The sequence below is a fragment of the Phascolarctos cinereus genome, unplaced genomic scaffold (assembly GCF_003287225.1).
Source record: "Phascolarctos cinereus isolate Bilbo 61053 unplaced genomic scaffold, phaCin_HiC Scaffold_4;HRSCAF=312, whole genome shotgun sequence".
Taxonomy (NCBI): Eukaryota; Metazoa; Chordata; class Mammalia; order Diprotodontia; family Phascolarctidae; genus Phascolarctos; species Phascolarctos cinereus.
In genome coordinates, this window is record NW_027555847.1 from 94,189,985 (window position 1) to 94,202,269 (window position 12,285).

Here is a 12,285-nt window from a genome sequence, read left to right on the forward strand (position 1 = left end):
ACTGAGGAACTTGCCTCAGAAAGTAGATGCCATTTGTGTCAGTTCCATTTTCTTCCCTTCTTGTCTCACAACTTCATGACAGCATCCTCTATTTCCTATTTTATTCCAGTTTCTCCTTTCTCCTTATGAAGGCTACACTGGACCCTTGATCCCATCCCTTCCTACCTTCTCCAGCAGACTGTACCTCTATCATCCCCACTATTTCTAATCACCAATCTCTCTCTCCCTATCTACTGGTTTCTTTCCTGCTATCTACACACTTATCTTCCCCATTCTAAAAACAGAGGCTCATTAGAGCATCATCATGGTATGTATTATTCCTTCCTTTCTCAAATTACTTTAAAAAGTCATCTACCCAGGGTCTTGTTAAAGTTGAAGTTGAACTGTTTACATTCCTACGTGGTAAGATGTTATTTGTCACTCATGAGACCCTTCTCATTATTAGGGTAGTTGAAGGTAATATATATAGAGAGAGGGCACAGGGTAAGTTGAACATGAAGGGATGATATCTAAAAAACAAAATTAAGGGATGAGAGAGGAATGTACTGGGAGAAGAAGAAAGGGAGAGGCAGAATGGGGTAAATTATCTCACATAAAAGAGGCAAGAAAAAGCTTTTACAGTGGAGGGGAAGAATGGGGAAATGAGAGGGAAGGAGTGAACCTTATTCTTATCAGATATGGTTTAAGGAGGAAATTAACATACACATTCAATTGGGTAAGGAAATCTATCTTACCCTACAGGAAAGTAGGGGGAGGGGGATAATAGAGGGGAGGGGATAGAATGGAGGGTAGATTGGGGGAGAGGGTAATTGGAAGCAAACACTTTTAAGGAGGGACAGGGTCAAAGGAAAGAACAGAATAAACGGGGGTAAGGGGGAGGGTGGAAGGATCTGATGGAGGGAAATATAGTTAAGTCTTTCACCATATGACTTATGGAAGTGTTTTACATGACTACACATGTATAACCTGTATTGAATTGCTTGCCTTCTCAATGAGAGTAGGTGGGAAGGGAGGATGGAATTTGGAACTCAAAGTTGAAAAAATGAATATTAAAAATTGTTTTTACATATAACTGGGAAATAAGATACACAGAAAATATCTAACCCTACAGAAAAATAGAAGGGGAAGGGAATGAGGAGGGGGGGATTACAGAAGGGGGGCAGACTGGAGGAAGGGGTAATCAGAATGCACCCCCATAAGGGAATGCACCCACAATGGGGTGGGGGGAGGGAGAGATGGGGGAGAAAATCTCGAATTCAAAATCTCGTAGAAGTGCATGTTGAAAACTAAAAATAAATTAGTTAAAAAAGTCATCTACCCTCAATGCTTCCACTTCGACTCCTCTTAATCTCTTCTAAATCCTCTGCAAGATGACTTTAGACCTTATCACTCAACTCAAACTGTTCTTTCCAAAGTTACTAATGATTTCTTAACTGCTCAATCATATAGCCTCTTCTCAATATTCACATTTCTCAGTCCCTCTGCAACATCATACTGTTGAGACCATTCTTTCTGGGATGCTCACTCACCCCTTCTGGATTTTCCTTGACACTGCACTTTTTCATTTCTTTTCCTCCTACCAGTCTGACCACTTCTCAGTTTCCTCTGCTGCATATTCATTCATGAATCACACCTTTCATCTGCAACCATACCCCACGGCTCTGTCTTGGGCTCCCTTCACTTTATACTCCACACTTTCTCACTTGGTGACCCTGTCAACTGTCTGGTGAACTATATATCCAGGCCTAGTCCCTCCAGAGCTCCAGCCCCACATGACCAACAGCTCATTAGACATTTTAGACTGGGTTGTTTGTCTCATGGATAATTCAGTTATGTTCAAAACAGAACTCATCAGAAACCATCCTCGTTTCTTTAATCTCCCTTACCCTACATATCCAATAAGTTTATAAATCTTGTTCTGTCTTGAAACCACCTTCTGTCTCCACTCACAAGGCCACCACTCCAGTTGAGGCCTTCACCACAACTAAAATAGATTACTTTAATAGCCTCCTCATTAATCTATTTCTCCACTTCAATCTATCCTCCACAAAGCTGTCCAAGTGATTTTCCTGATGCACAAGTCTGACTATGCTATCACCTACTCCAACGTTTCCCTCCTACCACAAGGATAAAATTCAAACTTCTGCTTAGCATTTAAACTTTTTCACAACCATACTCCAATCTACATTTCCAGGTTGTGCCCATTACTGTCCTCCCTTTACCCATTCTTTGGCCTTGCCAAACTGCCTCTTGATTGTTTCTCCTGTAATGTTCCATCTCCTGTTTCTGTCTTTGCATTTGTTGTCATTAAACTTATATGTAAATGACCAGAATGTCATTTCCCTTTTCTCACTTCTAATTTCCTTAAAAGATCAGCTCAAGGGCCACTTTCTTCATGAGGTCTTCCTGATCCCTCCAAATAATAATGCCCAACCCCCCAAATGACTTCATATTTATTTTGCATTTTATTATACACCTACATGCCCCCCTCTCCCCACAAAAAACAAAAAAACCTCCCCAACAACAACAAAAATGTAAGCTCCTTCTGGACAGGAGATAGTTCATTTTTTTTGCCTTTAATTTCCAGTATCTAGAAGAGTTCCTAACACAGAGCAAGTACTCAAATATTTGATTAACTGAAATTTATAAGATTAAAGAGAAGGGGGGCAGCGAGGTGGCGCAGTGGATAGAGTACCGGCCCTGAAGTCAGGAGGACCTGAGTTCAAATCCGACTTCAGACCAAACACTTGACACTAGCTGTGTGACCCTGGGCAAGTCACTTAACCCCAATTGCCTAAAAGTAAAAAACAAAACAAAACAAAAACAAACAAACAAAAAGATTAAAGAGAAGAGTTTACAGGAGATAAGGAAAGACAAATTGTTTCAATCTTCTTGGTGAAAAGTCACCGGAGTCAAAGGTAGGGATTTTAAGTATTAATATACAGAAGCTTTCTAAATCACAACACTGAATTTCAGCTTTAAAACTGATTGTATAGTTTAAAACAAACACAGAACTACGACATCTGAGTTTTTTAGTCTAATTCCAGATTTGTTTCCATGTTGCATCTCCCTTTCTGGTAGAATGTAAGCTCACTGAATTCAAGAACCATTTTTAATTTTGTCAATCAACACAAAATTTATTAAGTGCCTACTATACACCAGGCACTGAGCAAATAAAAAGAAGCAAAACACAGTCCCTTTTCCTCAAGGAGCTCACAATCTAATGAGGGAGAAAACAAGCAGACAAATATGCACAAACAAGCTATATAAAGGATAAACTGGAAATAATTTAAAGAGGAAATGTGCTAGAATTAAATATAATTAACTTAGCACACAAAAGATTCTAGAGGCATTTATTTTTCAACAGGATTCTTCAAAAGGATTCAGTCAGTCAAACATTTATTAAGCACCTACTGTGCTAATAAACAGGTTTATAAAAAAGAGGCAAAAAACAGATCTTGTCCCTGAAAGAGCTCAGAATCCAGTGGGGGAGGCAACAAATAAATGCATACAAACTAAATACAGGATAAATAGGAAATAAGAGGAGAAAGGCACCAAGAATTAAGAAGGTTTGTTGAAAAGGGCTTCCTATAGGGAAGCCCATCGAAGCCAGTAGGTTGAGTTGAAGATGGAGAACCTTCTATGGATGAGGACAGGTAGAGAAAAAGTCTGGAACCAAGAGATCATGTCTTGTTCACAAAACATATGATTCCTCTAAGAAGGAATGCAGCTAATGTAGTATTTAACATATTCAATAAATATTCATCACCAGTCACCAATACTCTTAGCACTACGGAGGCTACAAAAGATGATTATATAAAAACTCTACATCCCTCCTTCCCAGGAGGTAAGGGACTTTTAAATATGACATTTATTTTTAAGTCCAGAGTTACAAAAAAGATTTTCCTTCCAGTTAGAATGAATTATACAGTATCAATAATTTCTCTAGTTTTGCTACTGTTGCAAGGTATATAGTAAATTCCCAATAATGTCAATCACTTTGAATCTTTTTTGTTAGACAGCTGGATTTTCAAGTTCTCATTCAACAGGCATTTCAACACAGTTTAACATTGGCAAAAATGTTGGCTGAGTCACAATAGTGACAAACTTTGCCACTACCCAGTTGTTACCTAACAGAGCTTTTATGCCTGCTTGTTATTTTAAGGGCACACTAAGAGGTGAGGATTTTTTTTTAAGGCACCAAATTTCTCCTCTGTTTTTCAGTTATGAGGGCTAGAAAGATCTTCACAGGTCACACAGTCAAAGTAGAACCCAAGTGTCCAGAAAGATTAAGTGACTTGCCCCAGGCCACACAAGCAGCACAGTGAGCTGGCCTGGGGTAAATTTTTCATCTATGAGGATGCTGGAATTCCTGATAGTCTGTCCTGCTCTAAATCCTAAAATAACAGATACATAGTATCAAAAATAAACTGTTATTTCAACAAACACTTATTAAAAGCTCCTGAATAAGGCCCTATGGTGGGCCTTACAAAACAATAATTCTGACCATATGCAGTTGTGGGTTTAGAAGGAATAACCAGAAAAGCACTGAAGGTTTCAGGGCCCAGGCATAGCACCTCGCTTGGTAACAATAAGAGTCATTTATATAGCACTTTAAGGCTCCCGAAGCACTTATATATTATTTCACCCGTTCCTAACACCAGTCCTACTAAGCAGATACTAAAGGTATTATTATCCCTATTTTATAAAAGAGAAAACTAAGACTCAGAGGTTAACAGTCTTGCCCGTAATACTTAAAGCTTGTAACTGTCAGTCAATATTCAAACCTAATTATCCTGATTCACAGTCAAAGATTCCTCCCTCTACCCGCCCCCCACCCCCCACCCCCCATCCCCCATTCCCAGTCATAACATTTATCAGCTGTGACTTCGGCTAAATCACTAAACCTCTAGAAACCTTAGTTTCTTTATCTCTATATTAGAGAAAATAGTACTTGCACTATACATACTTCACTGGATAACTGAGAGGAAAGTACTTTTTAATTATATTTTGAGCTCTTTAAATATTAACGAACAAAGGAATGAACTAAAAAAGTAACCAAGTAGACTCTAGAGAAGGTATCTGATGACACACCTAGGCACCTAGGTGGTGTTGCAGATAAGGGTGTTGGGTCTTGGGGTCAGGAAGACCTGAGTTCAAAACCAGCCTCAGACCCTGTGTGTCTGCCAGCTGCGTGACCCTGAGCTAAAGATAGCTTCAGTTTCCTCATGAGAAAAATGGAGAAAAGAATAGCACCAATCTCTCAGTTCTTGTAAAGATAAAATGAAATAATATTTGTAAAGCCCTTTCCAAACCTTAAAAGAGCTATATCATCACTAATCAATTTTAGTTTTCCAGGCAACTTTTACTCCCAATCTTATATACCATATTTAATTATTGCCCTTTATCTGCTGAAATTATTTCCTAATATTTTGTATTTACTCGAAGTGTAGTACATGTTTACCATACTCGGGATCTTCGTGTCTCCAAAGCCTCAACACATTTCCTTGTACACAGTAAGTGCGTAATAAATGTCTGCTGGATTGAATACCACAAATATCAAAGAATTAAAATTGCAAGTCACCTAAGGAACACTGAGGAGACATGGTAGGTGTGACTGTATTGTAGCACAATACCAGCAGTGAATTTCACAGAAAAAGTGGCATACACTATCAGACGTATATGACCGAAAAAGGAGACAGGTTAGTCATGCAGCAAAATAAGTGGTAACAGATGGTACCCACATGCTGCACTAGTACAGTACCATATCTATAGGAAAACCCTGAACCTCAAAACACTTGGGGTTGATACAGTGGATGACTTATGGGAAAACATAGGAATTACTCAGAGTGAGTCCTGAACAGGCTTCAACCTTTCTGGTAGGAGGCTGTACCCACATGGAGGAAATCAAGATCCAAGGAAACATTGTATCTCTTTGAAAAGAAAACTCAATCACCTTTTAATTGTATCATGGAAGGTTTTTGTGGGAGCTCAAATAATACTGGTGTCAGACCTCTTTGTTACTATTTCAAGATAAGCAAAACAAGCACAGCTAATAGGACTGTGGTTCTATCATGCCCCTTGTTAGGTATTGAGGGTTCTCTGAAGGTCCAGCAGGCAAGACACACATCAAAAATGTGCAGTGCCCATTCCCTACAGCATTGCCAATACCTGTTGCCCAGGGGTGCAAGATCCCTTACAAGCTAGAAAGGCTTCAAATGTGATGAAGAGTGGTTACCTTGCGCTTGGGGTCCTCAGCTTCCTCATCTGTAAAATGGGGAAACTGGCCTAGATATCCTCTAGGGTGCCTTCCAATTCTATCTCTATGACCCTATGACTCTGTGAACTGTAAGTCTATGCTGGGGAGTAATGGCCTATGAGAAACTCATCTCTAAACTGCTGTTCACAAGGTGATGAATCTTTTCACCCACAGCAACTCATAAACATCATTTACACATAAAGGTCATGATATGCACTGGGTGGTACCAATACTCATGCCAATGAACTCAGAGATTTTTGAAGTATTCAGTCACAAACTATTTCTTTCTAATGTCTTCTTACGTATCTTTTCCTGTTTCCTGCTCTTCCCACTAGAAATACTCTAAATCCAGGGCATCATCACTTTATGCACAGATTACAGCAGAGTCCCTTCAAGACAGCATGGTATAGGATAAAGAGCACAGCATCTGGACCGAGAAAGCCTGGCTAAGTCACAGCCTCTTCTGAGAGTAATTTCCTCCTCTATAAAACAAGGGGGTAGGACTAGATGACCTCTAAGATCCCTTTCCCTCCAATCTTCTGATAGAATTCAACGAAATTAATCTACAACACTTACTTGCAACACACCATTTTTTGCATTTCTTATTTTATTTTTCCCAAGTATATGTAAAAACAATTTTTAACATTTTGTTTTTTAAAATTTTGAGTTCCAAATTCCCTTCCTTCCTCTCCCACCCCCACCCCCACTTTGAGATGGATTTGATATGTTAAACACAACATAACTCTTCTACTCAAGAAATTATGTTTTACTACTGTCCAAAACATGAAGTTTAAACTCCTAAGCCTATCACTTCAAACTCTTTATCAACTGCATCTTCCTCACTTCTTCCATCTTAACTCCTACTATTTCCCAAAGAAATCTTCCACTCCAGCTTCATTCTAAACAAGACCTCTACTTTCTGCAGAGCTCACCTTGGAGAATCCAAATAATAGAATTTCTTCCAGGGCCATTTTAAGTTTCATTTCCTCTACTACAAAATCTTCTCGATAATTCTAATCAGTCCATATTGATTTTTCTACTCTATGAATTCCTGTGACCCTTATCTGTACGTACCACAATCTCATTTACTAGTGTGCAATCTTTTTCTCCAAGTGTTTCCAATACAAGTGTCTTTTCTTAGTAAAAGCCAAGTTCTGCTTACACAAGGGGGAGTATGGGATAGTGGAAATAGAATACCTTTATAATCTTGGACAAATCACCACCTTCCTGAGAGTCTGTTTGTTCATAAAATAATGCTTTACAAACAGAATTAAATGAGAATCTCAGTTCCCATAGTACACACTCCATATTCCTAAGAGAGGAGATGCAGGTATAACCTATCCTCAGCACTTAGCACGGTGGCTTGAGCTCATTAAGTGCTTAACAAAAATGCTTGCTAACTGTTGAATGACCAAGTACCCACTGTAATAAGGAAAAAAAAGTTTAGTCAAGCACAATGAACTCCCAAAAGGCTGTATTTTATGTATGATGATAACCTACCTATATCAGCAGGGTACACTTTAAATTATTTTCCTAGTTGTAATGATGAATTTGCAATTATTTAGGTGCACACTACTGCACAGATACCATAGTGATGGATTAACACACAGCTTAAAAACCGATGACTGTAGATGTGAGGGATATAGTTTCTGTCCATGAAAAATGGAGATTCTGCTTAATACCATAACCAAGCTAATCCACTATACAGCACTGGTTCATAAAACTCATTTTAAGTAAATTCACAGTAGCTAGTCACCTTTCTGCCTCATCCAAGAAAAGGTTGAAATGTGCCTTATATCAAATAGAAATGCAGTAGTGAGCAGCCCTTACATTTTTATTCCACTAGAATATTATTACCTCCTTCAGAGTGAAGTCCTACTCTGATGCCTCATCCTGTTACTGGAGGTGACCCTGAATTCTCAGAGGCTTTACCAGAAGACTTCAAGCTCTGGCAAGCTCTTCTGAGGCAGGAAGGTTTTGCAAATAAGCCTGGGGATAGAAAACCTAAGAAATCAGTCTAGCTGGCTAAGTTCAAAGGGGCCTATCACCATGGTCATGAATTTTATTTGGCCATAGCAACTCATTAAGACTTAAATGTAGGGGGCAGCTAGGTGGTGCAGTGGATAAAGCACCGGTCCTGAAGTCCGGAGGACCGGAGTTCAGATCCGGCCTTACACCAAACACTTGACACTTACTAGCTGTGTGACCCTGGGCAAGTCACTTAACCCCAATTGCCTTTAAAAAAAAAAAAGACTTAATCGTGGGGAGGTTTGCAGTCTACGAACCTATACAGATGAAATTGTTTTTAAAAAAAAATACATTACCTAAATTTTTAACTTCTAAAAAGAGACAAAAAGAAGTGTATCAATAGGTCAGACATATTTTTGACAATGAGAATTGAGGTATAATTCTACTGAAAAGCAGTGAGATTAGACATTAAGATAGTTGGCTTCTTCAAAATCCAAGTATCTCCAAATCTATGAGGCTTCATGGTACAGTATGCCAGTGGTTTCCAACTTTTGTTTTATTTGGCATCATACTAAACTGCAGTATATTTTTAAAAACAATGTTATTTTCATAACTTTATGGTTGACAGCCAGTTTATATTTTAAACTAACCTTTCATCCTATTTTTTCCTTCTCATAGCCCAAATAACCTCTCTCCTATTCAGCTACCACCTATTGCTCTTCTCTAAGAAAATTCTTTTTCAAACCATCAGCAAATCCTTGCCTTCCAGAGCCACCACCACCAATTTCTACTTCCTAGGAAGATCTTTATGCTTTAAACACGAAAAGTAAATCTTCATGGTTTACCCAGACCTCCCTTTGGGAAGCAATATTTAAGTTATTAAAGACGTGGACTTATACTGTAAACACAAAACCCACATACATTTCTAGGCAAAATTTCAGCTCTTGAAAGGATGGTTATCTCTCTAAACTAATCCTAATAAAACAGGGGTGGAGAACTTGTGGTCTCCAGGCCCCAAGTGGCCCTCTAGGTACTCAAGTGCGGCCTTTTGACTCAGTCCAAGTTTTTTGGGTTTTTTTTTTTGGTTGGGCAATGGGGGTTAAGTGACTTGCCAAGGTCACATAGCTAGTGTTATGGGTGTGAGGCCACATTTGAACTCAGGTCCTCCTGAATCCAGGGCCGGTGCTCTATCCACTGTGCCACCTAGCTGCCCTGGTCCAAGTTTTACAGAACAAATCCCCTTAATAAAAGGACTTCATTATCATATCCCCTTAATAATAAGAAATCCCCTTAATAAAAGAAATTCATTCCCCTTAATACAAGGATTTGTTCTGTAAAACTTGGAGTCAGTCAAAAGGTCGCACTTGAGAACCTAGAGAGCCACAAGGGGCCTCGAGGCCACAGGGTTCCCACCCCTGTAATAGAACATTGGTATATTTCCATTAGTGTTAGTTCAATAAAAGAATGGTATGTTACCTTCAGAGCTGTCTCTATCAAAAACTACAAAGGATCTGACTGTTGCCAACAGCCTCTGAAAAACAGGTGGTTAACACACTTCCTAGAAAAAGGTGAAAAGTCTTAAGGCAGCAAAACTTCAACGGGGCAATCTCTAAACTGCAGCTAAAAGTAACTAATAATGAAGCAAATAAATTACTAATCCTTGAAGATATAGGCCTACATAAATTTTCTAACCTCAACAATATATTGCAAAAATTTTTGGATACCTATTGGAGCAAAAGGACGGCCAAATTTAAAATTGTCCCGTGTCTAGCAGGTTTAGGAACATGCTACTTACCAAAGGAAGATTATTTCCTTTATGCCTAAATACAGAAGGGAGAGGGAATGGGAAGAAGGTGGAACTTTCCTGTTAGCCATGGGCTAGAGATTATTTTCCAATACTTGCTTTAGAGGGCAGAACAATTAAGCCAGTCAGAAAATTCCAGACTCGAGTTACAGTGAGACGTCAGGATGGCCGGCCAGCATGGGGAAAACCAAAACGTTTTTGTTCAACACATTCAATAAATTAAGCAGAAGGTTTGACTGAATTTGCTATCGTACTACCTAGACAAACACTCCCAACTGATTACAACCGCCTACGGAGAGGAAAAGGTCGGCAAAACATCAGGCAAGAAAGACCATGAAGTTATGGAGCTTGATGACGAGTGTCTGGGAAAGTGCCCTGCGCCACTCGCCCGCCTGCCCCGTGGGCCGAGGAGAAAGGGCGGTGACCGGCCACGCACCGGGCTAGGCAGGGGGAGGCAAGGGCCCTCTCAGCCGTCCTCACACCTCCACACGCGGCGGCCCCACGACCCCGCCCTGGCCGCTGACCACGGCGCCTCACCAGGGGCTAGAACTACAGACGCTGAGGCGGCGGTCCGGAGAAGGGAAACAGCTGCTTCTCCGGACGCCTCCTTCCCGCCTCGGCACTCACCCAGCGGGTGCGGGCGGCGGCGGCGGCGAACGCGGAGGCTGCCCCGGGCCTGCCTGGCTCTGGGGCACCGTCTCTTCCTCCTCTTCCTCCCCACCGGAGGAACAGCTGCTGCTGCTGCTGCCGATGCTGCTACTACCACTGCTGCAGCAGCTGCTGCCGCTGCCCGTGTCGGTCGCGTCCGAGTCGCAGTCCCGCTGCACAGCCCGAAGCAGGGCGGTGGCGCTGCCCACCAGACGCCGAAGCTCCGCAGCCCGGGCTGAGGACGAGGGTGGGGGCGCCGGCGCCGGAGGCGAGGGCGGCTCGGCCCCCGGGGCCAGGTGCCGCCAGAGGCCGGCCAGCTGCTGTCTGACGTGCCGCTCCACCTGCCGAGCCCGAACCACCTGCAGCCGACGGCACAGCCTCCGCGCCCGGCCCCACAGCGCTGCCTGCCGGCCCCTCAGCGCCGCCGCCTCCCCCTCCAGAGACGGCTGCTGCTCGGGCCCAAGATCTTGGCGGCGGCCTCCGGCCTCCGGCCTCCACAGCAAGTCATGGGCACGGGGCCCGGCCGCCGCAGAAGCTGCGGGGGCTTCGGTCAGAGCCGGGGCCATGGCTGAGGAGCTGGTCGCCATGCGGGTCTTCGGGGAGGGAGGGCAGATCGTCTCTTCCTTCCTCTCTGGCCCGGCTCCTTAATGCGGGCGGCCCGGAGCCGGCCACCCCATCTGGCCGGGGCGCAGAGGCGGCGCGCCGGATCCCGTCTCCGATCCTGCTCTTCAGCCACATAAGCAACCTCAGCAGCAGGGGCGGCGGTGGGTGGCGGCAGCAAAGGCTAGAAGCCTCCTCTCCCCCGCCCTCACCCTTACGGGCGGGCGCGGGGGGAGGAAGAGGAGGGGGGCGGGAGGGGGAACCACGGGGCAGGGGGAGGGGAAGAGGAGGAGGAGGAACAACAATACTCCATTCACTCCCCACCCACCCCGGCACTAATCCTCTCCTCCAGCGCGCTTCGGGCTCCGGTCACACGCGCCACTCATGCGCGTCCCCGCGCCAGACCCAGGCTCAAATACCAAGCCCGCCCCGGCGCGCCTCTGCAACTGGATTGGACGTGAATTTCCCTCGGGTTCAGGAAATAAAGGCCATTCAGAGGGCGGGGAGAGGCCTTCATTAGACAGGGGATGGAGAGCGGGAACCAATCCAACGCAGCCCCGGTCTACCTCCACCTCTCAATGATCTGCAGAGGCCTGGGGCAAAAGGTAGAATCCCCCGCAGCTAGTATCCTGAAGGGTAGGAGTTCCAACACCAAGCGTCAATTTCTAGGAGTAGGAAGAGGGTGATAAATAACTCTCCGAGTGTTCAGACCCAACGAGAGTGCAGTTTCTACTGGGATTAATTCAGCACTGCACCCATTTAGTCTCGCACGTCAGACTCCCTGGCACCACTAACACAACAGGATATTGCGTAAAGCCCAGTTTTGTGTGATAACATACTACTGACCCTACAGATAGAATGACAGTAAAAAGGTTGTTTTCTGAGAGAGTTTTACCCTGATAAAGTTGGAATCTAAGAAGAAATCAACAGACATCTGCTTAAAGGTGCAAAAGAATTTGCTTTTAAATTGTAGCTAAAAGGAACTACTAGACTTAACGATTCCCTT

The 12,285-nt window shown here is 43.1% G+C and overlaps 1 protein-coding gene across 3 annotated transcripts in view; it reads right to left on the reverse strand.

Moving 5' to 3' along the window:
- LOC110217054 (KAT8 regulatory NSL complex subunit 1-like) overlaps nt 1-11,527 on the reverse strand; it is a 174,817-nt gene extending 163,290 nt beyond the window's left edge. For 2 of the 3 annotated variants that reach the window (XM_020999204.2, XM_020999203.2), the window contains exon 1: nt 10,659-11,527. In XM_020999204.2, coding sequence (XP_020854863.1) covers nt 10,659-11,266 — 608 coding nt within the window. In that variant the 5' untranslated portion in view covers nt 11,267-11,527. The remainder of the gene's footprint in view (nt 1-10,658) is intronic. The other variant, XM_020999205.2, reaches the window with a different exon arrangement.
- Between the last annotated feature and the right edge of the window lie 758 nt (nt 11,528-12,285).